We start from the raw sequence: 24,159 nt of genomic DNA on the forward strand, positions 1-24,159 counted from the left end.
CTGGGACGCGTACACGCATAGGAGTCCCAGCGCCGCGAGCTTGAGGCCGAAGCTAATGTTGTGGCGCCGGTCCAGTTCGTTCACCTACAGGCAAAATGAATCACTGCTTTCTGTTGGAACGAGTAGCGTCGTACGGCAGCGACAACGCTCTGCGGCGCCATGAGCCCGCGGTTGTCGTCGGCGACGAGGCCGTGTGAGAGGTCGCCGATCGGAAACCAGATGAAGATGCTCGCGAGGTAGACGAGGATGGTGGCGACGCTCCTAGAATCTCGTGAGCCGCTAGGCCAATATTGAGGGCAAAAGAGCACCAGAGGTTGCCAAAGGCTTGGTGGATCGCGATGAGGACCGTCGTGAGCATGGGCGTGCAAAGAAGGATCGCCGCGCCAATGCCGTAGCCGGGCAGGCGCGAGTAGGGCACGAGTGTCTTGGTGAGCTTGGCCCCGCGGATGCAGCCAAAGAGGAGTGACATGCTTTGGGGAACGAGCGTCTGCAGCGACGAGAGTCCTAGTACGCCGAGAGAGTAGACTTGGAGCGCACCATTCGGCGCGTACCGACGACGGTGCCAATGAGCAACTCGACATAGTCGCTGCTCGAGTGGAACCTGCCAAGGGCCGTGATGGCGTCAACGACCGTGTCCGGGAGGCAGAGCTCTATGCACAAGTTGAATATGACGACTGCGATCGTCCAGCAACCTGGCGCTTGGGAGAGAAGCGGCGGCAAGGATGCGTGGAGGCAGTCGCGCATGCAAGACGACGCGAAGCACGAGGCGCACGCGGGGTGCGCTGCCTCCAACGCCGACGGGTTGTACATGTAAGCAAGGCCCATGCTGATGCACGTGGCGTCAAGAAGGCAGGCCGCACAGGTGGGTTCGCTGCATGCCGCCGGCGTCGCCTGGTTGGTGCTCGTGTTGGCGGCGGCGTAGACGTTGAGGCAGACCCGCGTCGTGCTGTTCTTGAGGACGCCCATGGTGTCGAGCGAGCGCAGAAGCTGGTCGCCCTACGCTTCGTGTGGGTCGTCGTCCTTGAAACGAATGGCAACGAACCCACTGTGGCGCGTTGAGAAAGTCGTTGCAGACCTGACTCGGCGAAAAGGGAAGATGGCGCAGCGCGGCTTGTCGAGCAACGAGCGAGGCGACGGCTTCGCACGCTTCGAGGCGAATCACATTGTAGTTGATGCTGCCGCCAACGCTTTTAAACGACGTTGGAGACGTGACACGTACCACGAGCGGAACGGAAGAAAGAGCAGGACAGCGTACGGCAGCACGAACGAGAGACCGTACCCGAGACGCAAGGCGGTCCGCGACCGATCGTACGTCGTCCAGTGCTGCAGCGCGTAGGCGGCGCAAGCGCCCGTGAGCAGCAAGGTTCCCACCGTCGAGAACGCCTGAACAACGTACAAGACGTGCAGTTTCTACCGGGCATCAGCACAAGAAACAACGGGCATGCTACGAATACTTGGAAGCTCGGCAGGACGACGTCGGGCACAAGCGATACAACGCTGCGCATGTCGCCAACGAATGCAGTGAACGGCGTCGACTGCGCGGCCAGCGCCGTCTTGGCCCCGAGCGCTGCCATGACGAGCCACAAACTGGTCTACACACACCTCGATACGATTGCCTACATCCAGGGCGTCGTGCCTGGATCACGCTCTTGCGCCAGCACATGTACTTGATCGCAAGCGGCGCCTTGGGGCTCTCGACGGCGGCCATCTCGCTCGGGAACACGTGCAAGTTGTGCACCGACATGTGCACGACGCGCGCGTACATCTCGCGGGTCCACGTCGCCATCGCTCGCCGCCCGCAATGAGAAAAGATATTTTTAAGCTGCTTAAATATGGCGCCGTTGCAATTAATTGTGGCGCGCAACGTAGAATCCGGTGATTCCGGATACAACAACGATGAGCACGCGGACGCTCGAAGGCTGGACCGATGGGCTGCGGGCTGCCGAAGCAGCGTATGACATCGACGAGGCCGTGCGCCTGCTCGTGGCGGACAACGACCTTCTAGCAACCCACTACAAGGCGATGGCTACGCACGTTCTCGAGGCCGTGGTCCCGGCGTGGGTCACGACGACGGTCGCGGACGCTGCAGCTCTGGCGATCGTGCCCGCGGTCGATACACTCTTGTCTGTCGCCACTGCCGAGACCTGGCGCCACGTGCAGAGTCTTTTTCTCGCGCTTTATGACGTTGTGGGCCGGCGCCAGCTACCTGCGCCGTCGCACGACATGGCGCTGCGTCTCCTGAAGCGCTTCCTCGACGACGACGGTCTCTATCGATTGCAGGCCGAGATGATGGCGGCGCCGCCCAAAGTACGATTTGAAGTCTCTGTCTGCAAGAGCTCGAACGATACATAGACCAAAAGCGTCGCCGACGAGTCCCTCGTTGCAAAGCTCTGCGCGCTGCCGGGTACGTCAACGCTGCCAATACTACATGACAGGGATTTCATGTAGCAATCGTGTGCAACCTCGATTCACCGCAGACGCAGCGCGATTTTTTGCCATCGACTTTCTTTCCGCGGCTCGTGACGGCCTTTGTGCGTCACCGAAGCGCCGTCTTCAGTGGCCACATCGGCGCGCTCCTCGTGCCCAAGCTCGTGCGTCTCGGCCACGCCAAATGCGTTGCGTCGCGTGCGTTGCTTTTCGGCTCGCTGGTTATTCATCGCTTCCTCTAGTGTGGCTCGCCAACTGCGCGTCGCCGAGCGAGCACTACCGCTGGCTCGAGGTACGCACGTCCATGACGGCATCGCGTCTCATGTGCACGCAGATGCTTCCGTCGTCTGCGTACGAAGGCCTCTTCTCCGAGACGATGCGATTCGCCGCCAATGGTACGTGCGTTGAATGTCTTGCTCGTTGGAACGAGATGTATGTAGAAGCGTCGGTGACGGTGGACTGGGCAACGCTGCTGCCAACGAGCATCGTCGAGCAGAGCATCTTCCAGCACGTGCTGAGCCACAAGCTGCTGCTCCACGCCAAGACTGCGCTGCCTTTTGCAGCGATTGAAGCAGCGGTTCGCGTGCTTTCTGGACCTACGACGCACGCAAGCCAGTATGATGACAAGGTTTCTTGGCTTGGCTTGTTGCGATGCGAGTCATTCTTGTGGCGTAGGCGCAGTCGCCTCTTGTGCACGTGCTCGACAAGCTCATCCAGGCTTGGGCGTTTGGCTGCTCGACGGACGCGGACGTCGATGGCAGTGGCGCCACGTTCATCGAGCTCGGTCTCGCAGAGCTCTCGACGCGATATGTCGACGCCCGCGCCGTCGTTGAGACCCGGGGCTGGATCGGATCGCTGAGCATGGGCATCCGAGTACGTACCAACTACTCTTTTTCGGCCGTGCACTTTTGCACGTACGTAGGAACGGATGGGGCATTCGCTGCAAGGGACACGGCAGTGGGGCATGGTCGTTGCGATCGCGCTCTCCAAGGTCCTCACGCCGGAGACGCCGCTGACCTTCGAAGGCGAAGACTTGCCTCATCGCGGGACAGCCCCCACGACGACAACGGCGCCGCTCGACCCATTGCCCGTCGTCGCCACGGTGTCGGCGCCGAAGAAACCATCTCGCATCGACCCTGATGCTATCGTCGACAGCGACGACGACAACAACGACGACAACGACGACGACGACGACAACGACGACGCGGCGTCGGACATGAGTCTGGAGCCGTACGAGCTCAGTGACGACGAGGACGAAGCCGTCGACGCGGTACGTCGTCTCGTGTTTGAAAGCAGCAGTGCTGATCGCGTCGCAGACCCCGCCGATGGTGTACCTCCTCGATGTTCTCGAGGGGCTGCAACAAGACGACGACCGCGACCGCGCCGAACTCGCGCTACGTTCGCTGCCCGCACTCCTTGACCGGCGGCCGTACGACCTCCACGACTTGGCCGTGACGCTCTGCCGGGCCGTGACGCGTCTCGACGACACGTTCCAAACGTACGTTTGCGTCGACTCGTTGGTTCCAAGACGATTTGGTGTGTAGACCGCACTTTGATGCGCTGCGCAAAGCGTCGTTGCGGGGGCTCGTGCTCGAAGCGCCGGCGCAGGCACTGCCGGCGTTGGCAGCGCAGGTGTTTGATTCGGAAAAGCTCTTTCAAGTCAAGCTCGACATCCTCTCCGTGCTTGCGCTCGCCGCCCCAAACGTCAAAGTCGACAAGCCGAACACGCTCAGTCTCTTCTTCTACCCTCTGCTTTTGCCGCTGCAGGCGCAGCTTGCAAACGCAGCGAGCAAGATGCACTCGCTCGACCACGTCTTGATGGCCCACGTGTTGCAGACGCTGGCGGCGGTGCTCGAAGCGTCCGGGCAGCACGGACCCCGCACGATCTCGATGGCAACGGCGTTTCTCGAGCTCATTTGGTCCCAGCGAGCGCACGAGCTGCCAAGTGTCCGTCGTCAGGTACGAACGAGTACGCCGATAGGATTGAAAGAGCGCGTTGTGTAGGTGCTCTTTGGGCTCAGCCGCGTCCTCCTCGTGCTGCCAGCGTTTGCGTGGAGCGAGCAGGTCGCCCGCCTCGGCCTCCAGACGTCGCTCGTCCCGTACCTCGATCAGTTGCGCCAGTGGGACCCGGACCACGGCTGCCGGTCCGCGGCCGGGCTCCTGCTCACGACCGTCGATACAGGCGCGTTCTTGCCATGACGTGGCGCGCTGCGCAGACAAACCTGTAACAATATATGCCACACCCAACATATCGAGTTGCAGAGGATTCGGTCGCATGCCAGCTGGTCCGATGAGCTTGGATCCGGCGCCCAAGGACGAACGACGACTGCGACAGCTCTTGGCCCCGCTGCTCATGACGACGACGAGCGTGAGTACGACATTGGAGATGGCCAGCACCGACGACAGCGAGGGCGACGAGGCGACGCTCATCACCAAGAGCGTCAACGACGAGACCGTTGACGTCAATGAGGTACGACGCCGGTTAAGATAGCGTTCGCCCATGGCCGATGGTCGTAGGAGGTCGAAGCGATTGGCTGCGGCTACTTCCACAAGCGCATGGTCGTGTACGGCGCTACGCATGAACTTGGCGATAGCTTATACAACGTGGTAGGATCCTGGGCCTCGGCAACGCGGCGGACGCGGTCGAGATCCTCGCCATCGGGTACATCTTGGCCGTGTACGACAGCCCGATCACGGAGTCCAGTACAGCGCCACCGTGCGCGAAGTAAACCTGACAACTGACGCCATAGGTTGCTTGACGGCGGCCGTCTTCGCAGGGATGCTCGTCGGCGGCTTCATCGGCGGCGTCCTGGGCGATGCGTACGGTCGGCGACCCGTCGTGCTCGCCAACCTCGCGATCAACGCCATCGCCGGCTTTGGCTCGGCCCTCGCGCCCACGATCTCGTGGCTTATTGTCTGCCGGACGTTGGCCGGCGTCGGTGCGCTTCTTGAAGCATGTCGTCTGCAACTGGAGCGACTCCTGTAGGCGTGGGTGGCATCGTCTCGTGCCTCTTTGCGCTGTGCATCGAGCACCTCCCGCCGGCAGCGCAAGGCCGGTACATTACCGTGCTCTGCTGCTTTTGGATGATCGTACGACAGAGTCTTTTGCCGTTAACGTCCAATTTGTTCGGCGTAGGGCTCGATCGTGACGGCCGGCGCGGCGTGGATCATGCTCGGCAAGACGCTGGATGGCGACAAGATCCTCCCGACCACGTGGCGCCACTTCGCAGCGTTTGCGGGCCTCCCCGCTGCCCTCTCGTGTCTGCTAACGTACTGGTTTGTGCCTGAGAGCCCGCGCTTCTTGATCTCCAAGGGCAAGCACGACGAGGCCACGCGCGTTCTTCACAGCATCCTCGCTCTCCACGGCGAGTCGCGCCGGCCGCGCCTCGAGCCACTCGACCACGTCAAGTTCCAGGCCGAGACCAGCGGCAGCAGCGTTGCGCAGCGCTTCGGCGCGCTCTGGGCCACGTACTCGCTCCGGCGCGTCTCGCTCCTCCTCTTTGTCGTCGCGTTCGCGATGAGTTTTGGTCCGCCATGCGTACTCTGTAACAGTACGTGGACGATGACGATGACGCGTAGGCTCGTACGGCATCTCGACGTGGATCACGTCGCTCTTTAAGTCGATCGGACTTGCGAACCCGTACGCCAATGCGTTCTTGTACGCTGGCGCCAACCTCCCCGGCAACCTTTTCAGGTCGGTTGGCGAGAGAAGAATGCGAGCCAACTGACGCTGCGGTAGCTTTGCCATGGTCGATTCCTGGGGCAGCGGCCGACTGCTCGCGCTCTCCCTCCTGCTCTCGGCGGCGGCGGCGCTGCTCTTTGCCCTCGACACGTCCCACACGCCTGGCTACGTTGTGTTTTGCGCCTGCCTCTTTAACGCGTGCATGACGTCGTCCTGGAACGCGGTACACTGCCTCTTCCCCCAACCTCTCTCTGTGTCTCTAACCCCTCGGGCTAGTTTGGCGTACTTTCGGCGCACGCCTTTCCGCTGCCCGTGCGCGTCACGGGCATGTCGCTCGTGAGCTGCGTCGGCCGCGTTGGAGCGATCTCGGCCCAGTTTGTCAACGGGTTTCTCATGGCGCCGCCACCCAACCTCGCTCTCTTGCTCGGCACGACGTCGACCGTCCTCTGTGTCGGGGCCCTTGCCGTGACGTACGTCACCAAGTACCTCCCGCTCTCGGGCCCTGGACGCCACGGTCCCTCCGTCCACCACTAGCACGAGGATCGACGCAACAAATTCATATCTTCGTGTACAACAAACTAGGGCGCTGGAGCTGACTTGGAGTCGTCCAGGTTGAGCTTTTGGAGCTGGTTGTAAAGGGCCTTGAGCTGCGCTGGCGTCATGGCCGCGGGGTCCATCTGCACACCGAGGGACGCCATCTGCTGTGCGAGCATCGCGAGCTCGCTCGTCGGAGCTGCCTTGGGCTCGCAGTCCGCAACGCGACGTGGATCGTTGCTGTACTGAGGTTCGTCGGGATACCGCGGCTGGGTGTTGTACCGAGGCTGGTCAGGGTAACGCGGCTCGTCTGGGTACCGCGACTGGTCACGAGGATCCATGTACCGAGACGGTTCCTGGTAGCGCGATGGCTCTTGGTACCGAGCGTCAGGGTGAGCACGGTCTTCGTAGCGCCCCACGAGCTCGTCGTCGTACCGGCGGCGGTTGTAGCCGTCGCGGCGCCGGGCGTCCATGTAGTGGTCGGGCGATTCTTCCTGGATCTGGCGCCGTGCGTCCATGTACCGGTCCGGATCCGCTGCACCGTTGGCATTTGGGCGCTGCGCTGTGAACGCGGCGAGGTTTTGCGCGTTGAGGGGTGCGTAGGGGCGGTAGTGAGCGTCGTCGTCGGACGTTACCGACACGGGGCGGCCGCTGGTCGGTGGCGGGCGCACGTCGACAGTCTCGGGTGCCACCATCTCACTCGGTGGCGTCATGTCCGGGTGCTCGAGGAGCCGCGCGCCGCGATCGTCGTGACGAGGATTGACGTAGCGCCGATCGTTGAAGCGTGGGTCCATGTAGCGAGGGTCCATGTAGCGCGGATCACGGTCGTAGTAGCGGTCGTCGTAGCGCGCTGGTTGCTGGCCAGCAAAGTACCGTGACTCGTGGTACCGAGGCTCGGGGTGGCGGACGTGGTCGTAGCGAGGGTCGGCGTCGGCGTACCGAGCATCCGGAAACCTCGGGTCTTCTCGGTACTGGTACTGGCGGGAACCGCGGGTCGTAGTCGATGTACCGCGGGTCGAAGTCGCGACTGCGCGTATCCTGAAAGCGAGCGTCCGGGTACCGGGGCTCGTGGTCTTGGAACCGCGCGTTGTGGCTCTGCGGCGGCTCGGCGAAGCGTCCGCGGGGGTCGATCTCGCGGCTCTCTTGGCTGCGCTCCTCGTACCGGTCGTTGTCACCACGCTCGCGGCCCTCAGGCACCGGTGCATACCGCGCTTCGGCAATCGGTCGACTGTCGTAGCCGTAGCGCGCGCCGCCGTCGTTGCTGCCGGTGTCTGACGCCTGCCACTCCTCATTGGTCGTGCGCCCGTTGCTTTGGTTGCTCTCGACCGTGTACCGCGACGCTCGAGACTGCTGCGGCGCACTCGACGGCTCCGTGGCCGAGTCCGGCTTGATGGACCGGGCGGCGGGCAGCATATGGCGGTTGGCAGCGATGACCGGCGGCTCGCGCCGACTAAACTGCGCCTGCTTGGAGCTCAAGCTCACGCTGACGTCCTGCGGTGGGCGCTGCAGTCCCCGCGCCATCCGGGGCGTGTGGTGGCTGTGCCGGCTCAGCACTCGCTTGCCTTCTTCGTGGTAATCAGCTACAGACACTGCGGTGAGCCGAGTGCTAGTTTGGAGAATAAGATGTACTCGAGTCTTGTTCGCTGAGGTTGTCGGTGAAGGCCGACTGGAGCTGTGGAAGGCCCTTGTGGAACGTCCCCACCGAACACGCGGAGCAGACGCGGATCATGGATCGGCCGAGGCCGTTCACGTTGATGTCCCAGTACTTGCTGCAGCTGCTGCAGACGACCTACGCGCGCGATCAAGATGCTATCGTGTCTGCCGCGTCGTACCTCGCCACATTTGCGGCAATTCTTCTTCTTGGAGAAAGGCCCAAACTTCTTGCTGCAGAGAAAGCACTTGCTCCGCATCGAGCGCGGAATGAGCTGCTGCTTGTCGAGAAAGACTTCGTTGCTGAGGCGCCGCTCGCGCAGGAACTGGTCAATGTCGGCGATGCTCCGCGCGCGGCGCTTGGCGCCCATCTTGACGATGAACTTTGGGATGTTGCCCTTGAGGTCGATCTGCACCGCGTGCATGGCCTTGAGGTACCCAGGACGGTTCGTCTCGAGAAAGACGAAGCCCGTGCGGTAGATGGACGCGCGCACGAGGTTGAGGCTGTTCTGCAAGTCGGGGCAGCACGGCAATTTTATCGAATTGAGCGACCGCGCCCAGCCGCGCTTGCCGTTCATCTCAAAGTCGTCTTGGCACTCGAGGTAGCACATGTCGCGGTTCTTGGCAAAGCCGTTGGGCACCTCGAGCACCATCCACTTGACGCCGATAAAGTGGCGCGGGTTCTCGGGCGTCGGGCGCGCGAGCGTGTAGAGCGACTGCGCGTCGAGGAGGTCCTTGCCAAAGTTGCGCGTGTACTCGCGGAAGGTCTCGGTCGTGTCCGAGCGGAAGAGCGCTGCGACCTCGTCGAGCGACGCCATGATCTCGGTCGTCGAGCAAAGGAACGTCATCTCCGACCCGACCGCCGACGGGTCTGAGCCCGTGTAGAGCTGAAGGCCGGCGTCGTCGCTGTCGAGGCTCCAGCGGATCGGGCCGCCTTCGAGGTTGGAGTGGCGCACGAGCTCGACCAGCGACTTTTGAGCGAGGTTGACCATGTACTCGCGCTCGTCGACCGAGAGCTCGGGGCAGCGGAAGAAGGTCGCCGGCAGCGGAAACGTCGTCATGCTGCTGCAAGTCGATTTGTGTCGTGTACCAGCATCTGATGTACCTGGCTCAAAGAGAGCGCGCGATCCATCTGCCGCTGCTTGTAGAGAGCGACCTCTACCTCACAACAAGAGGTTTGTATGCGAGAGGAGAGCATGCTCTCAGAGAGCGAACGAAGTTGCATCAACTCGATTAGATGGCGCCAACTCGTTCAACCCTCGAAGTGGTTTGACTTGCGTTTTGTATTCGAGTCTGCGTGACTCACAATGTTGGCAGGGTGGCCGCGACCACGACGAGAGGCAGCAGCTCATGACCGTGATTGTGTCGTCGTACCCTGGATTAGAGACCATTCATGTTGGTCTGTCGGCTGCACGTCCTTTTTTTTGAAGCGACCCCGTCGCGCGATCACAACAATCCACCAATGGCATGCGTGCACGACAAGCCGTAACCAGTGATTGTGATCGCACTGTTCGTGCTGCAGCGCGCGGCCGCGCGGCAGCTCAAGAAACGAGCGCGTGTGCTGTTTGCGAGCCCGCAGCGCGCATCAACGCAGCGACGGTCCCTGCCCACGTTGACATTGCAGTCACGACGCGCTGCCACGTCATGCGTGCAAATGACCGCGACGCGCCGAGCTGGATCTCTACGTATGCGTCGTCGGCCATCATCGCTGCCACCTCGGTGCAGAACGTTCGAAGTGGACGCAGCGTAATACAAGAAGGTGCACCCACGCAGGTAGCGACGTCGAGGCTTTCGCTGAGTCAATGACCCGCCTTGGATCACGCGCTGTTTTGAGCAGAGGAGGATACTATCGCAGTCGAATGCATATACACTGTGTACAAGAACTTGATACGCAGTCACAGGTAGTCGGACAATCGTCCAAGCCAGACCGGTGGGGCCGCCTTTGGCTTACCGGGGACATATCCGCTGGTGCGTGTCCCACACGAGTGCGCAGTGCAAGTACACACGTCGGTGTGTGCTCTCTGCACAGCGACGCACAGCGACGCGCGCGCGATGGCATCCGTCGTCGTCGCCTTGCTACTACGAGTATAGGTGCGTTGGCACGGCCGAATGATGGATACCGCTCGCAAGCAAGGACTTGCCCAAGCGAAAGCGGCGATGCGCATGGGCAATGCCCTTGTTGCGACGCATGGCGCGTTGCGGGAGAGGATTGAATCGCTTAATCAGTAGGTTTCGACAGAGCGTGTCACGGCAAGGCGTGGTGTGCTGTACTCATCTACGGGAATTGGAGCCCGGTCCATTACACATGACCATTGCTAGCGCCACTGCCAGCCGCTCGGCGACACAACCCAAGTCGATGCCATCGAGCAAGTTCCCGGTGCCGGACGAGTTCTTCCTCTCGCCGACGCTGCCCGTCGAGGAGAAGCGGTACCTCACGCACATTGCGCGCACGGCGTGCAAGGAGCTCATCAAGAATGCGCGCATGAACGGCGACACGGTCCAGTGGCACCCGATCGGGCGCCCGGACAGCGGCACGGCGAGCCACATCATCACGGATGGCCTCCCGGCGGCAGCCGAGATCCACTCGATGATGTACGAGGGGCGGTCCAAGCGCGACACGTGGATCAACAACCACAAGAACAATATCATCATGGGCTCGTGCGTCACGCAGGTCGCAGGCACGATCGAGGAGGTCGCCGCCTTCTACCAGCGCTCCACGACCGCCGAGGCGCGCAGCATGGCCGCGTCGTACGAAGAAGACTTTCTCGACACGTTCGTGCTGCACACGCTGACGCCGCCGACGCCAGAGAACCCGTGGCACAACATCACCGTGCGCTGGACCGCGACCAAGTCGCCGTGGTCCGTCGCCAAGCACCGCGACCTCTGCTACGTCGAGGTACGCTCCTTCTGCAAGCATCGTCGAGCTCAGGGACGCGTAGTGCCAAGACGAGTTTGTGGACGTGAGCGGTCGCCGCGGCTGGGTCCTCGCGCGCGAGTCGGTCTCGCTGCCCATCTGCCCGCCCTTGAGTGGCATGCACCTCGTGCGTGCGACGACCGAGCGCTCGGGCATGGTCTTCCTCGAGAGCGAGACCACGGGGCTCCTCAACGTCATCCAAATGTCCATGATCGACTTCAAAGGCTCGCTTCCGCGCCTCATGTCGCGCGTCGCGATCCGCCGGCGGCTGGCCGAGGTGCTGCACTTGAACCGGTTCCTGCACGAGCGCCGACTGAGCCACGAGCCGATTCTGGGCGACTTGGATCTGATTCCCAAGGCCGAGCGCGTCTTCTGCAACGTCTGCAACAAGAAGTTTGGCGTCTTTACGCGCCACAAGGTACTTCGCTGGCCAGTCCTTCTTCGACCAACTCAACGCGTCCCAGGTGCGCTGCCGCAAGTGCGGCGAGGTCGTCTGCATGGCGTGTCAGAATATCTGGACCGTCGACATCGCGGTCCGCCACACGGTGCACAACTACAAGCTGCCGCCCCGCGCCCGGCGCAACGTGCGCATCTGCGTGCCGTGCTCGCGCGAGACGCGCGTCCGGTCGCTCACGATGGCGGCGACGACGACGATGAACACGAGCATGGACACGATGCAGGCGCTGCACATCTATGGCGGCGTGCCGGCCCACGGCGGCACGATGCGCGAGTCGGACGACCTCCTCTCAGATGGTACACGTCACTTCCTCTTCTTCTTCGTCTTCTTCGGCTCAATAAGCGCAGTAGACATGCTTCAGTCGGCGCGCTCGAAAGCCACGACGTCGTACGAGTACCCGGCGCGACCATCGACGCTGCTCTACAACATTCCGTCGACGCACAACGAAGATCGCCAGGACGACGACGACGACGACAGCCGTTTGTCGCTCACGGACGACAACTACCGCCGCAGCAAGAGCCTCGAGGTACACCAAACGACGCACTACGAGTACGCGGGCGTGTACGACGACGACGACGAAGCCGACGACGAGTGGAACCCAGCGCTCGAGCACCTCGCGCCGCGCGAGTTTGCGGCCAACAACGAGCGTCTGAGCATGATCAGCGCCGCCGACTCGCTCTCGCAGTCGTTCGTCTCGAGCATGGACTCGGTCTCGCACATGGGCTCGTACCGCGACTCGACACCGCTCTTCAACTACCGCGCTGTCGACGTCGACGCCGCGCGCGCGACCCGCCGCGGCTCGATCCCATACAACTCGAGCATCTCGTTTGGGTACGAGCTCAAGCAGCCGCTGTACCAGGCGCAGACGACGCAGCAAGTGATCGAGCAGCTGGTCACGAGCGCGCGGCAGCTGGACGAGCACCGGCGGTCCTCGGTGATCGGACGCACGTCGCGGACGTCGAGTCGCGAGTCCGGGCGCGTCTCGGGGCGCGAGTCCGGCCAGACGTTCCAGTTCTGCGACAACAAGCTCGTCGGCATCCGGTCGTCCGAGATGAAGAAGACGCCGGTCGTGTTTGACCCGACGTCGAAACCCGCGACGAGCTGGCGCGACTCGAAGCCGTCGACGCTCTTCGCCTCCTTCAACTCGAACCACACCGACTCGGAGAAGACGCCGGTGCACAGCCGGGGCAGCGCCGACCTCGACTTTGTCATGGAGGGCGACGCAGACGACGAAAACAAAAAGGTCCGGGTCACGGAGCTCCGCGAGCGCATGCAGGTCATGACGCAGGACGTGCTCCGGGGCTCTGGGCGGCTCCCGAGCCAGGCGTCGATGGGCCAAGAGTCGGACGATGGCCCCGAAGATCTCGTGGCGCTCTACAAGGAGCTCAAGGCCATGCGCATGTAGTATTCGTCAATCTTCAAGGCTCGGTCCTGTTGAATGAACACGCTATTTGCTTGGCCTTCATGACCAAGCATGTCATGATCCACTCCGTCTCACCGACCTTGACGTCTTGCGATCCCATGCCGAGTTGATGGGCAACTAGCCAAGCTGCTCGACGATATCCTGGAGGCGCAAGATGGCGACGTCCTTAGTACGGATTACGTATACATGTGAGGACAAGAAGAGTGCTTGGAAGGTGAATTGCTTCACCAGTTGTGGTCGCGTCGTGTCGAGAAGACTGAGTGCGGAAGAGAACCGCCGAACGCTGGCGTGGCAACCCCAGGACTATGGCCGGCTTTGGTGCTAGCGATGCTTGACGAGAGATCGTCGTGCCAATGACGAGCAGCAAAGTGAGATCGTCGCGACAGAGAAGATTGCAACACCCGTCGTCCTTCGGGAGCACTCGTGCTTGGTACTGCGAGTACGAGGGAGCACTCGTGCTTGGCGTTGCAAAAGGCCTGGGTAGACTAGATGTGACGCTAGCCCCAAGAACGAGCGAGCGTATCCGTGGCGTCCATGCCACTACAAAGCCGCATGCCCAAATCGATTTGCTTCATAAATTTGTTCTTGGGTTCTGGAGCTCGATCGACAAAAGTGGCAATAAAACGAGCTATGTAAACGCCCAGGGTGTGCAAGAGAGGGGAAACTTCACGCGAGACTGCCAAATCATGGAGGTTCCTCTTCCTAAAACAGTGCAAGCTGGAACCTACTCGGACAATTTGAGAAGGAATTGCGTCCCAAACGATGTACATACAAGAAGGATTGGCTCGAATGGCAGGAATATCGATAAGATCCAGCGCTGGTTCAAACGACAGGCGTTGTTGCGTAGTATGCATCAAGGTATTTTGGCTATCAACAGAACGGACTGCGCTAACAAAAGCGGCACAATATATTGCATAATTTCCATCGCGTTGGTGCTGAAAGCTCTAGACCCTAGGTTATAGAGCTGGATGCATTGAGAATACTGCTTCAGAGTTTTCGCAACGATTTTTATCGCTCTGGTGCTGCAGGCTATGATTTCTTTTACGTACGTTTAGAGCTGCGGTGGCAATCTAGCGAATTTTCGATCAGATTTAATGCTACGTAGAATATCACAACGGGTGACGTGATCGCGCCAGTCGTCCTCGTCACGGTTGCAGTTATGGGCCACACGGATTCGCTCATCTCTGTCTTGCACGCATGGCTTCTGAGCATATCGACCAACGACAGCATAGTACAAGTTCGTGTCGTACAGGCGCAAGCCCACAAGCGCGCGGTTCCTCTACCAAAACGATGCCACCAGCAATTCAATGAGGGGTAGGGTATGCGTCTGCCGAGCTCAGAGAAAGGCCATGGTCGTCTCTCTCGTGGCTCGTGGTATATCAACGCATCGATACAAGGTAGATACCCGGTACTTTCTTACTCGTAGCTCGCTGGGGGTCGGATCGGTGCATTGGCTTCTATGGGCGCCTTTGAGTGTTCTGGGCACCGACGATGCGCTATGTGGCCTTTCCACTTTGGCGCGCGCATGAAAATACGCTCAAGCGCTCGGTCCTTGGAGAGTATTCTTTGAGAGCCGTGTACTGTATTGTGCGCGGTCAGCACCCTTCCAATTCTACGCATTGGAAGCGTAAGCTTGACCCAGTGCCGCCGACTGCAACGTTGCAACAGACTCGGAACCCATGGCGACTACAGAGTCCTTAGCGAGCTCATCGACAGTGCGTGGCGATATAAAGCACGAGTCCACGCATCACCGCGAGATCCTGAGCGCGGGCCGCTGAGATCGCCGCCTTGCCAAGCGTCGACGACTGCAACCCCACCGACTGCAACACTTGAAGTTGGCGACAACATGCCAAAATCGGGCCAAAGCGTGGTGGCTCCATGGGCTCCAGCGCAAGCAGCGCTGGCCCAGCCTCTAGCCGAATGCATGGCGCGTGCTATGGCGTTCGTCGGTGCGTCAGGTGACGCCCACGTGCAGTCCTGGCAGTGCGGTCACCGCTCGTCGCCATCGTCCACCGTTCCTGAACCCATCGCTGGCACGTCGTCGTCGTCCTCGCTGCTTGCTCGCCGGTCGCTATGTGATATCGTCGCAAGCAGCGATGATGGTGGCGGCCTCGGGACATCGTCGACTGCCGATCTCCTGCCACACGACGCATCGACCGGTACAGTGTACGGTCCGAGTGCATGCGCGATCCAAGATCGTCCTGCACTTGATGTTTGTATGTCCGTCGTACGTGGCGATTGGAGGATGCAGCATGGGCAGACAGGCCCAAAGGCCCCGCGACCCTTTTACGCGGAGAAGCTCACTTTTCGATTCGCGATGCGCTCGCTCAACACGTCCGAAGCCATCATGGCCCGCGTCCACGGCCTCTGCCTCGACTCGCCGCTCATCGGCGTCGTCGACCTCGACGTGCTCGATCCCTCGACCTTCGACAGCACCGCGTACGTCATGGCGCTGCAGACGTCACTCACGTCGCTCTTGCTGACGACGCCAGCACTGCAAGAAGTGCTCGTGCCAGACAAGACAGCGACGATCGGTGCCACCGACGACCAGCTGCGCGCGGCCACTGTCGAGCTGCGCGACGAGACGGACGACCTGCTCGCCAACTTGCTCACGATCAACTTTGACCTCGTGGGCGAGGTGCCGGTGCACGTCGTGGTCACGCACCCGTCGTCGGCGCTTGTGCGGGTGTACCTTGTCGTGGGCCATGCCTTTACGGACGGGCACTCGCTCTTTACGACGCTCGCACTGCTTCTCGCCGGTGTCTCCGACGACGTCTCCTCGACAGTCCCGGCCCGGACGCCGTGGGTGCCGCGGCCGCAGCCGTACGACTTGCCATCGGACGTCACGTGGTGGGACGAAGTGACGGGCATGGCGGCGTACTCGTTGCTCGTTTTGAAGCAAAAGTTGTTGGGGCATCAGTGGAAGCCCAAGACCGACACGAACGAGACGATCGCCAACGCGCTCTTGCGTGGACCCGAGTCGTACCCGCAGTTTGCCTACTCGGCAACGGTCTCAGCTTCGGTTGTGGCCCGTCTCCGGACGGCCTGCCGGGACCGCGGCTTGACCCTCTCGTCGCTCTTCAACGCTGTCCTCATCGCGACCGCGATGGAGCGCTTTGAGCCGCCGAGCGTCACGGCGCAGACCATGATCAACCTGCGCAGGCACCACGTGCCGACCGCAGGCCTCGGCGGCTACTTGGCCGACTCGGACCTGGCGACGCTGCATGCCGCCAACTACAACGACGACGCGCTCTTGTCCCCGACGACGCTTTGGGCCATGGCCCACGACGCCAAGTGGATTCTGTCGCCGCGTACGATCAAGCGCGCGGTCGGCCGGTCGTTCTTTCTTCGGCACTTCGAGTCGATTCGGCACGTTCCCGCCGCCGAGATTGCGACCGGAGACATCATGGCCACGAGCTTTATGACGTCCAACCTCGGCGCCAATCCGTACTTTGCCGCGTCGTACCCGCATGGGCTTGGCGTGCGCGCGTATCGCTTCTACTATGGCGCGATGGTGCCCTTCTTTGCCTTTAGCACGTGCAAGGACCTGCACGTGACGCTCACGTGCCGCACCGCGTGGCTCTCGATGGCCGACGCGGAAGCGTGGCTGGCATCGTTTGTGACGACCCTCACGTCCCTCGTCGACGAAGCGTAGCCCATCAGTATCAATAAGAAGTCGATCAACACGCATGAGCCAAGACCTGCGATTCCATTTTGTTGCGTGTCGACTCGTTTTCGCCGGGGCACATAATTTGTGCAATGCTATGCGCAGTGTGCGTGCCGTAGTTTGGACTCGTCGGTGTACGGCATCATGTGCATTGACAACCTCGTGTTTTCTTGGGGCAGGCGTGGTCGAGCTTTGTGCTTTAGATGGGGCGTAGGGCCGGTGGGCCATCTAGCGGTCTTTCTGCGTAGTATGCGCAGTGGTTGATCCGTGCAGAAGGTTTTTGCAGCCTGCCATCGAGCTTTTTGATTTCGGTTGGGTATCGGGGCAGCGTGCGACCTAGCGGTATGTCTGTGCGATAACACTTGGACCGGTATTCTGCTCTTGTACTAAACACGGTTAACGCACCCTGCCCAATGCAATCCGCATTCACATGGCGAATATGCGGGGTGTCGAGGACCGCTATCGGCCTTCGGCCGGGAACCACACCGGCCCCCGAAGCTGGCGTCCACACCATGGCCGGGTCTCCTGCTCTGTGCTTCGCGCGCAAATTGCAATTGAAACCTCCAAATCAAATGTAACATCCGAATACACTGTACGAATCTAACATCACGATTCAACACTTTGATCAAACACCACGTGTAGCACCAAGATCCCGCGCTTCGCGCAGGCCACATCAACACCGAATACACTACTGCGCACAGTACTCTACCGCGCTGCCGTGTACTATCGCAGGTGCACACGCTACGCTCGTGGCTGGCGCATCGATGCCAAAGGCACTCGCACATGGCATACAGTAGGGCTGCTACCGCCGGATGCACTCGCTACGCTCGTGGCTTGTGCCATCGCGCAAGACCCGACTGCGCTGGGACTTTGGCTCAACTGGCAGGAATCGATGAGGTCCTGCGCGGGTTCAACCGACAGGCGTTGTTGCGTATGCATCAAAGTTATTTCGGTTGTCCCGAAACCCCAATTATCTCGATGAGCAGCAGCGTCGTCGCGTCGTCCGAGCTACAAGCGGCAATCGAGCCGGTCCGTCGAGACTAGTTCCTCCTTGGCTTGGCTAAAGCCACTTGTTCCAGGAGCCCGAGCACATTGACTCGAAGGAGCAGGTGGTGGTGGTCGCTGAGAATGCCAACAACGCCGAGGCCATTGCTCCCGTGAACGAATCGCCCAAGCTGGTACGTACTCGACTGCGTGCTCCTTCCCATTGCCACCATAGCCTGTCGTCGATGTCATTCCCGTGCAGCCCAACGTAGGACGCGACTGCGATCTCCCTTTCTCTGATTGCATCTTATTTGTGTAGGAGGAGAGCTCGAGTGTAAGCGCCAACCTGCGTTTCCGCTACCCAGCTACGGATACTGTAGGAGCCGGAGACCGTACCGGTGCTACCGATCACACCAACGACCCCTGGCAGTCGACCCTCGTCCGCGCCGACCGCGCGCGCCCCAGCGGCGACGCCGGCCGCTGCGCCAGCCGCCAAAGACACGTCCGAGATCCCCTCGACGACGTCCCAGCGGAAGCGGTCCATCACGGCGGCGGACCCAGCTCGCGCGCCTCTCGAAATCAAACCCCTCGTACTTCTAGCTGCCATCGAAGCCATTATCTCATGCACTGTATGCAGAGCGACAACCGGCGCAAGGCCAGTGCTCCCAACGCGTCGCCTGCCGAGGTACCTGCAGCTGACAGTATGCTTGCTAACCCATCCACGATAGACGACGATCCAGGCTGTCGACGTACTTGACTTGTGCAATCGAAAAGATGCGTGGACGTAGCACCTCTGTAGAGCGTACTCCTCACCGAAGAAGAGCGCTTGGACGCGATTGAGGCCTTCTTGCGCACCAAGGTACGTCGCCTTCAGCACTGCAGTATCTTCAAGCAATGTGCTAGATTCAAAACCAAGGGCCGTCGACACAAAAGGAGATCCGCGACTGTACTCCACATCTTATCTTGTCTTATTGTCTATTCTGATGGACGATTTAGTCATTTTCGGCCGCCTCTCGAGTCTGCAGATCCGAACGTGCATGCCACTTATGATGGAGCGACTGCAGACAGAGCTCGGCGAGACCTTGACCCTCGACGTGCAGACGAGTCTTTGCGTCATCAACGAGCTCGTGCTCGAGCTCGGCCGCGCGTCGCCGCTCGCGGGCATGTACACAGACGAGGAAGAAGCGCTGCTCGACACGCTCGAACACCGCACCGTACTCTAGTCGCCTTCTTCTCTTGCAAGACCCATTCATTGTATTGTCTTGCGATTAAGGTTGGAACGTAGACATTTATGCGCAGCAGCTTCTATCGTACATATTGTCCTCGCGTCTAGAGGTCCGACGTGTTGCACTTTTCGTCTGGTAAGATGCGCGTGACTTGACCGATGCCTTTGGCTTGGCCGTCGCGGAAGACGAAGCGCATCCCGACCTTGAGGAACTCGGGGTGCGTCACGAAGCAAAACGAAATGCGGGCGCGGTCGCCTGTCCGGATCGTCACGGCCTCTTCTTGGTTGGACGGTGGACTAGACACAGATCGATGTATCAATGTATCGAGTCGATAAGATACGTCAACCGACCTCACGTCGTCGGTCGAGATGCCTGTGATGGCCGCCGTCTGCCGGATCGTGCGGCAGTTGATCATCGGCTGGTACCCGACCGTGATCGTCGTCTGGTGGTGCAAGATGATCGTCTGCGCTTCAAACCTAGCTCAGCGCAGATTTATTCCCAAAAAACCAAGAATGGGACCTACCGGCGCGAAATGTACGGGGACATGTCCCAGTTCGCCGACACGAGCACCATGCCCTTCCGGAACGTCGCGCGGTTGAGCACAATCTTCTTGTTGACGCAGCGCACAGCCATCGCGGTGGTTTGGCCGGCGCGCACCTCCTTGAGCGGCACGTACATCGACTCGATCGAGCGCACGACAACCTGTCCAAAATCGTCAACGAGGCTGCCATCGATCGCGCACCGACCTTGATAAAGTGGCCGTTGTGGTCCGGGCCCATCTTGAGCACGTCGTTGGGCTTGACGACGCCCGAGATCATCGTGCCGGCAATGACAAATCCTGCGCCCGGGACTTGGTACGAATCGTCGATTGGCATCTCGACGGGCAGCGCTGCGAGCTTGGCGTTCTCGGGAGCGTCGCCTGCTGCTGGTATCGTGAACGAGAGCGCCGAGCGGGCTAATGCCTCGACGTCAATGTCCCAGAGAAGCTGGCGCAGGTTGGCCAAGCCTGTGTCCAAGGGCTTTAGACAAGCAAAGATGACAATAGTACCGTCGCCCGTGACGTTGGACATGGGCAGGATCGGTGTGAGGCGGTTCGATGGCACGCCCTTTGCTGCGTTCGTCGCTTCGTCCAGCGTCTTGACGAGCATGCCCATCTTGCCGTCTGTACATCACAGTATAAGTTTGACGACGGCCAAGGCAAGGCAGCATACATTGGCGCAGGCTCTTTCGGATTGTCTGCAACGTCTCGCGCGCCACGTTCTTGGGCGCAATGTCGATCTTGGTCAACGCAATCACAAGCGGAATCTCCAGCTACGCTAGCTTGAGAGATCGAGCACGCATACCATGGTCGACTACCGAGATGGTGATGCCGAGGTGCTCGAGCGTCATCTTCTTGACGCCCATGTTGGCGCCAACGACGACGACCACGAGGTCAGGTTGCATGCCCGTGAGGCCGTACACGGTCGTCTTCAAGTAGCGTTCATGACCTACGATTGCCACCATGACGCTCGTACGCAATCGACCGAGAGACGCACCCGCCAAGTCGATGAGCTGGATCTTCTTGTGCGAGTACTTGGCGAGTTCGGACCACGGCAAGACGCGGCCCGACCGCTTCGCCACCACCTGGTCGCCACGCGCGTCAAAGCCCATGTAGGCCGTTGCGATCGAGCTCGTGCGCCCCGACTCGACTTCGTGCTTGTGGCGAAAGATGGCCTGGCGCGAGAGACCGCGGCCATCGTCGAGTTCGCCGCGGATCAGCGTGCCTAGACAGTGCGTTCGCCGGTGGTTCAGGGTCGTGGCATCGCACCGATGAGGCTCGACTTGCCGCTGTCGACGTTGCCGACGAACGCGATGCGCAGCGTGCGCACGCCGTTGTTCTCTTGCTCCTCGACCTGGTTGTTCCCAGACATCGTCGTCGCCATGCTCGTTCCCTTGAAGTTGGAAAAAGGATATGGGCACCCGGCGCGATGGCAACGGTCGACGCGTTCTTATTGGCTAAAATTCGTTCGAATCTAGCCGATGCACCAACACTCAGCCGCGGGGTTCTTCGCCGGGCGTCCTTTCTAGCTGTTGTTCGAGACGCAGCGCGCACCACAAGACAGCGTGCCCCGTCGCGCCGCCCGCTTGCGCCGCCCACCACGTTGCACGGCCTTCTCTGTACCGCGTCGGCTTCTTCTTGAAGTTAGGAGGTTACGCATGAAGCGGGAAGACGGTCCATCTGCCAAGCCCGGACGCATCCAGCTGCCCATGCGAGCAGCAGATTCCTCAATATCGATGTAGACGCAGTGGCATGCGATGGGGCAGGGATGGAAGCCCTCGTGCTGGTGCGCTGACGTCGCGGGTCGTACGAAAGTTCAGAAAACGCGCACAAGTTCGCGCACCCCAAGTTCGCGATGCACACGGCTTGCCCGAAACGCGAAGTGCAGTCTCAGACATGCCACCGCGTCGTTCGTAGCGTCATAGCCACGCAGGTCCAGAAGAAAAGCTGGGTCTTGCGACGACAACCGAGCCTCCAGGATATCCGCACTCTACGAGCAAGCGTTGATCGCTCATTCAACACGGCGACCGTGCACAACGCTGGGCGTTGGTCGATTTGTGTGTGTGCCAATCATATCGCATGGACGTAGATTCGACGGCAACAGATTCCATTGCGATCACGAGCCTACTAATAGTCGCGCGCCTCAATGTGGTTGGCGCTTAAATACGCGAGCAGCTTCGTGTGGCCTCGGCGCTGGGCAAACTCGAGTGCGCTGGTCGAGCAGGCTTGCTGCGTTGCTCGGTATAGGTAGTCGAACACATGGACATGTCCATGCACGGCGGCCTTGTTGATCGCCAGCGATATATTGCGCAGCGACTGGGCGCCATAGAGGTACTTGACGACGTCGAGGTGGCCGGCCTCGGCAGCAAAGCCCATCGCGTCCACAGAAAACGTGCCGCCGCGAAGGCAAGCGTACGTTCGGCGTACCGCACGCCGCGGGCGACGAGCCACGTGACGACGTGCATGTGGCCTCGATACGCGGCGGCGTGGACCGCGGCGCTCGAGAAGCCAGGCGCCTGCCTGCCCATGAGCAGCTGCAGAATGCGCAAGTGCCCGTAGTAGGCCGCGACGTTGATCATGGTGGGTGTGGTATGCGTTGTCGCTGGAAGCGCAGCCAAGAGGTCAGCGTCGCCGTGCCGCACGCTGTGCTCGAGCACCCACGAGAGCAGCTTTGGCTTGCAGGCCACGAGTCGTTTGGCGCCGTCGACGCCATGACTAGCATACCACGGACCAAAGTGCAGTTGGAAGTGAAAGAGGTCAAACTCAAAGGCGGAGATGCCCCACGAGTCGCGGTGGAACGACGACGACGCGCCGAGGTCCGCAGCCGTAGCTCGTACCCACGGCTTGGCAACCCATGGCTCGCGGCAGATGTCGTACACGCCGCCTTGGTACGCACAGATCGTACGCAGAAGGTCGCTGCTTGTGAAGACGGCCAGCATCTCGTTCGTGTCGCCGCTGCAAAAGAGTATCTTGCAACGGCCACTGTCGTCGATCCTCGATCACCTCGCCAGTAAAACGTCGCCGAGCGCGTCCTGCACGCATGCAGCGTATCCATTCCAGAGGCACGCCACCGAGTCGTGCGAATAAGTTCTTGGCCTGCTGGAAGACCGCGTCCAACACGCCACGCGGATGTCGGTCGCCAGCGGACTGAGACTGCCGCAAGGGTGAGTACGTGGCAGAGCTGGTACCATTCTTTACATGCAAAATGTATAGATGGTATATTAGGGAAATACTCCATGCATGATCATTTTGTGTTATCATGACCGACGCAACCTTCCTCGTGGCGCCAAAGGGGAATACAATTCGCCTTAACCATGTCATCAGAAGGACATGGTCCGCAACCAAACACACTCTTTAACGAATCCGTCCCAAGTACATCACTATATGGAGTGGAAACGTGTAGCTCATGAACCAACAACAAGATATTCAAGTCAGCACTCTAGCGTGTGCACCCATAGAGTAAGAATAGCTTTGTTTTGAAGGAACTACCCATCCGGATACGTACAATTTCGACAACGCCCACTCATAAAATCTTTGGCAAGCCGCGAGCAGGAGCCTCTACCGAGATGTTCAAGTCGCGCAAGCACCTCGAGCACCTCCCGCACGGTATTCCTTCTCCTCCGATTAGACCACGCTAAAGCTGGTCGACGTAGAGCCCATGCGCACCGTGCGCATCGTCCTCGAAGAGGCCAAGAACCTGCCCGTCGGCGACCTCGCCATGTTTGGCGGGTCCAGCGACCCGTACGTCGTGCTCTCGATCGGCGCCCACCGCTGGCAGAGCCCTGTGTGCATGAAGACGCTCAACCCGCAGTGGAGCAACCTCGAGTGCGAGATTGCGCTCACGCTCTCTGAGGTCGCAGCCGAGCCCGTCTTACGTGTTGAGGTCTGGGACTTTGACTCGGTCACGCCCGACGACCTCCTCGGCACGACCGAAATCAGCTTGGCCGATCCTGCAAACCTCGGGCCACGCGTGTATGAACTCACGCCCGCACTCGAGTTTGCCAAGTCTGCGCCGGTTCGTCGCCGCTTGCAACCGGCTGCGCAGTTGACGTATTTCTCGTAGGGATTGATTGCGCTCGACATTTCGATCGGCGCGCCGTCGACGACGTACACGGTCAACGTCTGGGAGAACGAGCGCTGGTCGCGGACGCACCGCGAGTGGTCGAAAGACCACTTGACCGAGAGCGACCGGCCCGCGTGGTTTGCAGGCGGCGAGAAGGGCGGCAAGGACTTCAAGGCCGCGGTCCCCGAAGTCCCTGTGGGCTACAAGACCAAGGGCGCGTGGACGTTCTACCCGATGGCGGGCACAGACGAAGGCTGGCTGTACGGCCACGGTTTCTCGGGGCCGTGGCACCAAGAGAAGGCGGTGCACCACACAGTGCGGACACGGCAATGGATCAACGAATACCACGAGCACTTTGTCGGCGACGACGAATGCAACAACCACGCCAACCATTAACTGAATCGTGTCAGTTCCACTTGTCTGCGCTTCCTGACCTCGTTGCATGCCAGGACCAAGGGTCCTACGAGGAAGCTCCGTTCTTGTGCCGGACGGTGTTGTACACTAGTATAGCTACTAGTATGATACTCTGCGCCAGGCAGTCGCGGGCGGTATCATCAACGGAAATGTCAGGTTTCAATGTATCAGTTCAAGCCA

The 24,159-nt window shown here is 60.6% G+C and overlaps 9 protein-coding genes across 9 annotated transcripts; 6 read left to right on the forward strand and 3 right to left on the reverse strand.

The window, feature by feature from the left end:
* Positions 1-1,896: 1,896 nt before the first annotated feature.
* On the forward strand, positions 1,897-4,670 carry SPRG_06836 (hypothetical protein; the record flags this gene model as incomplete). Its single annotated transcript, XM_012346303.1, has 11 exons — positions 1,897-2,307; positions 2,353-2,404; positions 2,449-2,625; positions 2,670-2,719; positions 2,762-2,822; positions 2,868-3,055; positions 3,103-3,300; positions 3,350-3,697; positions 3,744-3,925; positions 3,972-4,386; positions 4,432-4,670. 11 exons carry the CDS (start codon positions 1,897-1,899, stop codon positions 4,624-4,626), a joined length of 2,277 nt encoding a protein of 758 aa, XP_012201693.1. The 3' UTR covers positions 4,627-4,670.
* A 47-nt stretch (positions 4,671-4,717) lies between these two features.
* SPRG_06837 (hypothetical protein) lies at positions 4,718-6,686 on the forward strand (the record flags this gene model as incomplete). The annotated part of the gene is made up of 9 exons (XM_012346304.1): positions 4,718-4,897; positions 4,945-4,991; positions 5,039-5,130; positions 5,178-5,366; positions 5,414-5,517; positions 5,564-5,954; positions 6,007-6,121; positions 6,167-6,332; positions 6,386-6,686. 9 exons carry the CDS (start codon positions 4,718-4,720, stop codon positions 6,641-6,643), a joined length of 1,542 nt encoding a protein of 513 aa, XP_012201694.1. The 3' UTR covers positions 6,644-6,686.
* SPRG_06838 (hypothetical protein) lies at positions 6,666-9,368 on the reverse strand. The gene is made up of 4 exons (XM_012346305.1): positions 8,476-9,368; positions 8,273-8,432; positions 7,632-8,223; positions 6,666-7,597 (listed from the first exon to the last, which is right to left on the reverse strand). Exons 1-4 carry the CDS (start codon positions 9,352-9,354, stop codon positions 6,688-6,690), a joined length of 2,541 nt encoding a protein of 846 aa, XP_012201695.1. The 5' UTR covers positions 9,355-9,368; the 3' UTR covers positions 6,666-6,687.
* Positions 9,369-10,647: 1,279 nt separating this feature from the next.
* Positions 10,648-13,158, forward strand: SPRG_06839 (hypothetical protein; the record flags this gene model as incomplete). The annotated part of the gene is made up of 4 exons (XM_012346306.1): positions 10,648-11,189; positions 11,233-11,625; positions 11,672-11,960; positions 12,012-13,158. Coding segments are annotated over 4 exons (2,282 nt in total), but the record flags the coding sequence as incomplete, so codon positions are not given.
* A 2,246-nt stretch (positions 13,159-15,404) lies between these two features.
* SPRG_06840 (hypothetical protein) lies at positions 15,405-16,742 on the forward strand (the record flags this gene model as incomplete). Its single annotated transcript, XM_012346307.1, has 1 exon — positions 15,405-16,742. The coding sequence occupies one exon, from the start codon at positions 15,405-15,407 to the stop codon at positions 16,740-16,742; it is 1,338 nt and encodes a 445-aa protein (XP_012201697.1).
* Positions 16,743-17,732: 990 nt separating this feature from the next.
* On the forward strand, positions 17,733-18,961 carry SPRG_06841 (hypothetical protein; the record flags this gene model as incomplete). The annotated part of the gene is made up of 10 exons (XM_012346308.1): positions 17,733-17,783; positions 17,834-17,932; positions 17,974-18,006; positions 18,058-18,072; positions 18,119-18,328; positions 18,376-18,423; positions 18,467-18,487; positions 18,538-18,597; positions 18,642-18,684; positions 18,735-18,961. 10 exons carry the CDS (start codon positions 17,733-17,735, stop codon positions 18,959-18,961), a joined length of 807 nt encoding a protein of 268 aa, XP_012201698.1.
* A 50-nt stretch (positions 18,962-19,011) lies between these two features.
* Positions 19,012-20,905, reverse strand: SPRG_06842 (hypothetical protein). The gene is made up of 9 exons (XM_012346309.1): positions 20,772-20,905; positions 20,500-20,727; positions 20,321-20,451; positions 20,176-20,275; positions 20,013-20,126; positions 19,711-19,970; positions 19,488-19,666; positions 19,315-19,440; positions 19,012-19,260 (listed from the first exon to the last, which is right to left on the reverse strand). Exons 1-9 carry the CDS (start codon positions 20,884-20,886, stop codon positions 19,068-19,070), a joined length of 1,446 nt encoding a protein of 481 aa, XP_012201699.1. The 5' UTR covers positions 20,887-20,905; the 3' UTR covers positions 19,012-19,067.
* Positions 20,906-21,629: 724 nt separating this feature from the next.
* SPRG_06843 (hypothetical protein) lies at positions 21,630-22,512 on the reverse strand (the record flags this gene model as incomplete). Its single annotated transcript, XM_012346310.1, has 2 exons — positions 21,935-22,512; positions 21,630-21,860 (listed from the first exon to the last, which is right to left on the reverse strand). Exons 1-2 carry the CDS (start codon positions 22,439-22,441, stop codon positions 21,630-21,632), a joined length of 738 nt encoding a protein of 245 aa, XP_012201700.1. The 5' UTR covers positions 22,442-22,512.
* Positions 22,513-23,036: 524 nt separating this feature from the next.
* SPRG_06844 (hypothetical protein) lies at positions 23,037-23,984 on the forward strand. Its single transcript, XM_012346311.1, has 3 exons — positions 23,037-23,108; positions 23,156-23,517; positions 23,566-23,984. The coding sequence occupies exons 1-3, from the start codon at positions 23,069-23,071 to the stop codon at positions 23,959-23,961; spliced, it is 798 nt and encodes a 265-aa protein (XP_012201701.1). The 5' UTR covers positions 23,037-23,068; the 3' UTR covers positions 23,962-23,984.
* The last annotated feature ends 175 nt before the right edge of the window (positions 23,985-24,159 follow it).

This window comes from Saprolegnia parasitica (assembly GCF_000151545.1).
Source record: "Saprolegnia parasitica CBS 223.65 unplaced genomic scaffold supercont2.28, whole genome shotgun sequence".
NCBI classification, from domain to species: domain Eukaryota; phylum Oomycota; class Saprolegniomycetes; order Saprolegniales; family Saprolegniaceae; genus Saprolegnia; species Saprolegnia parasitica.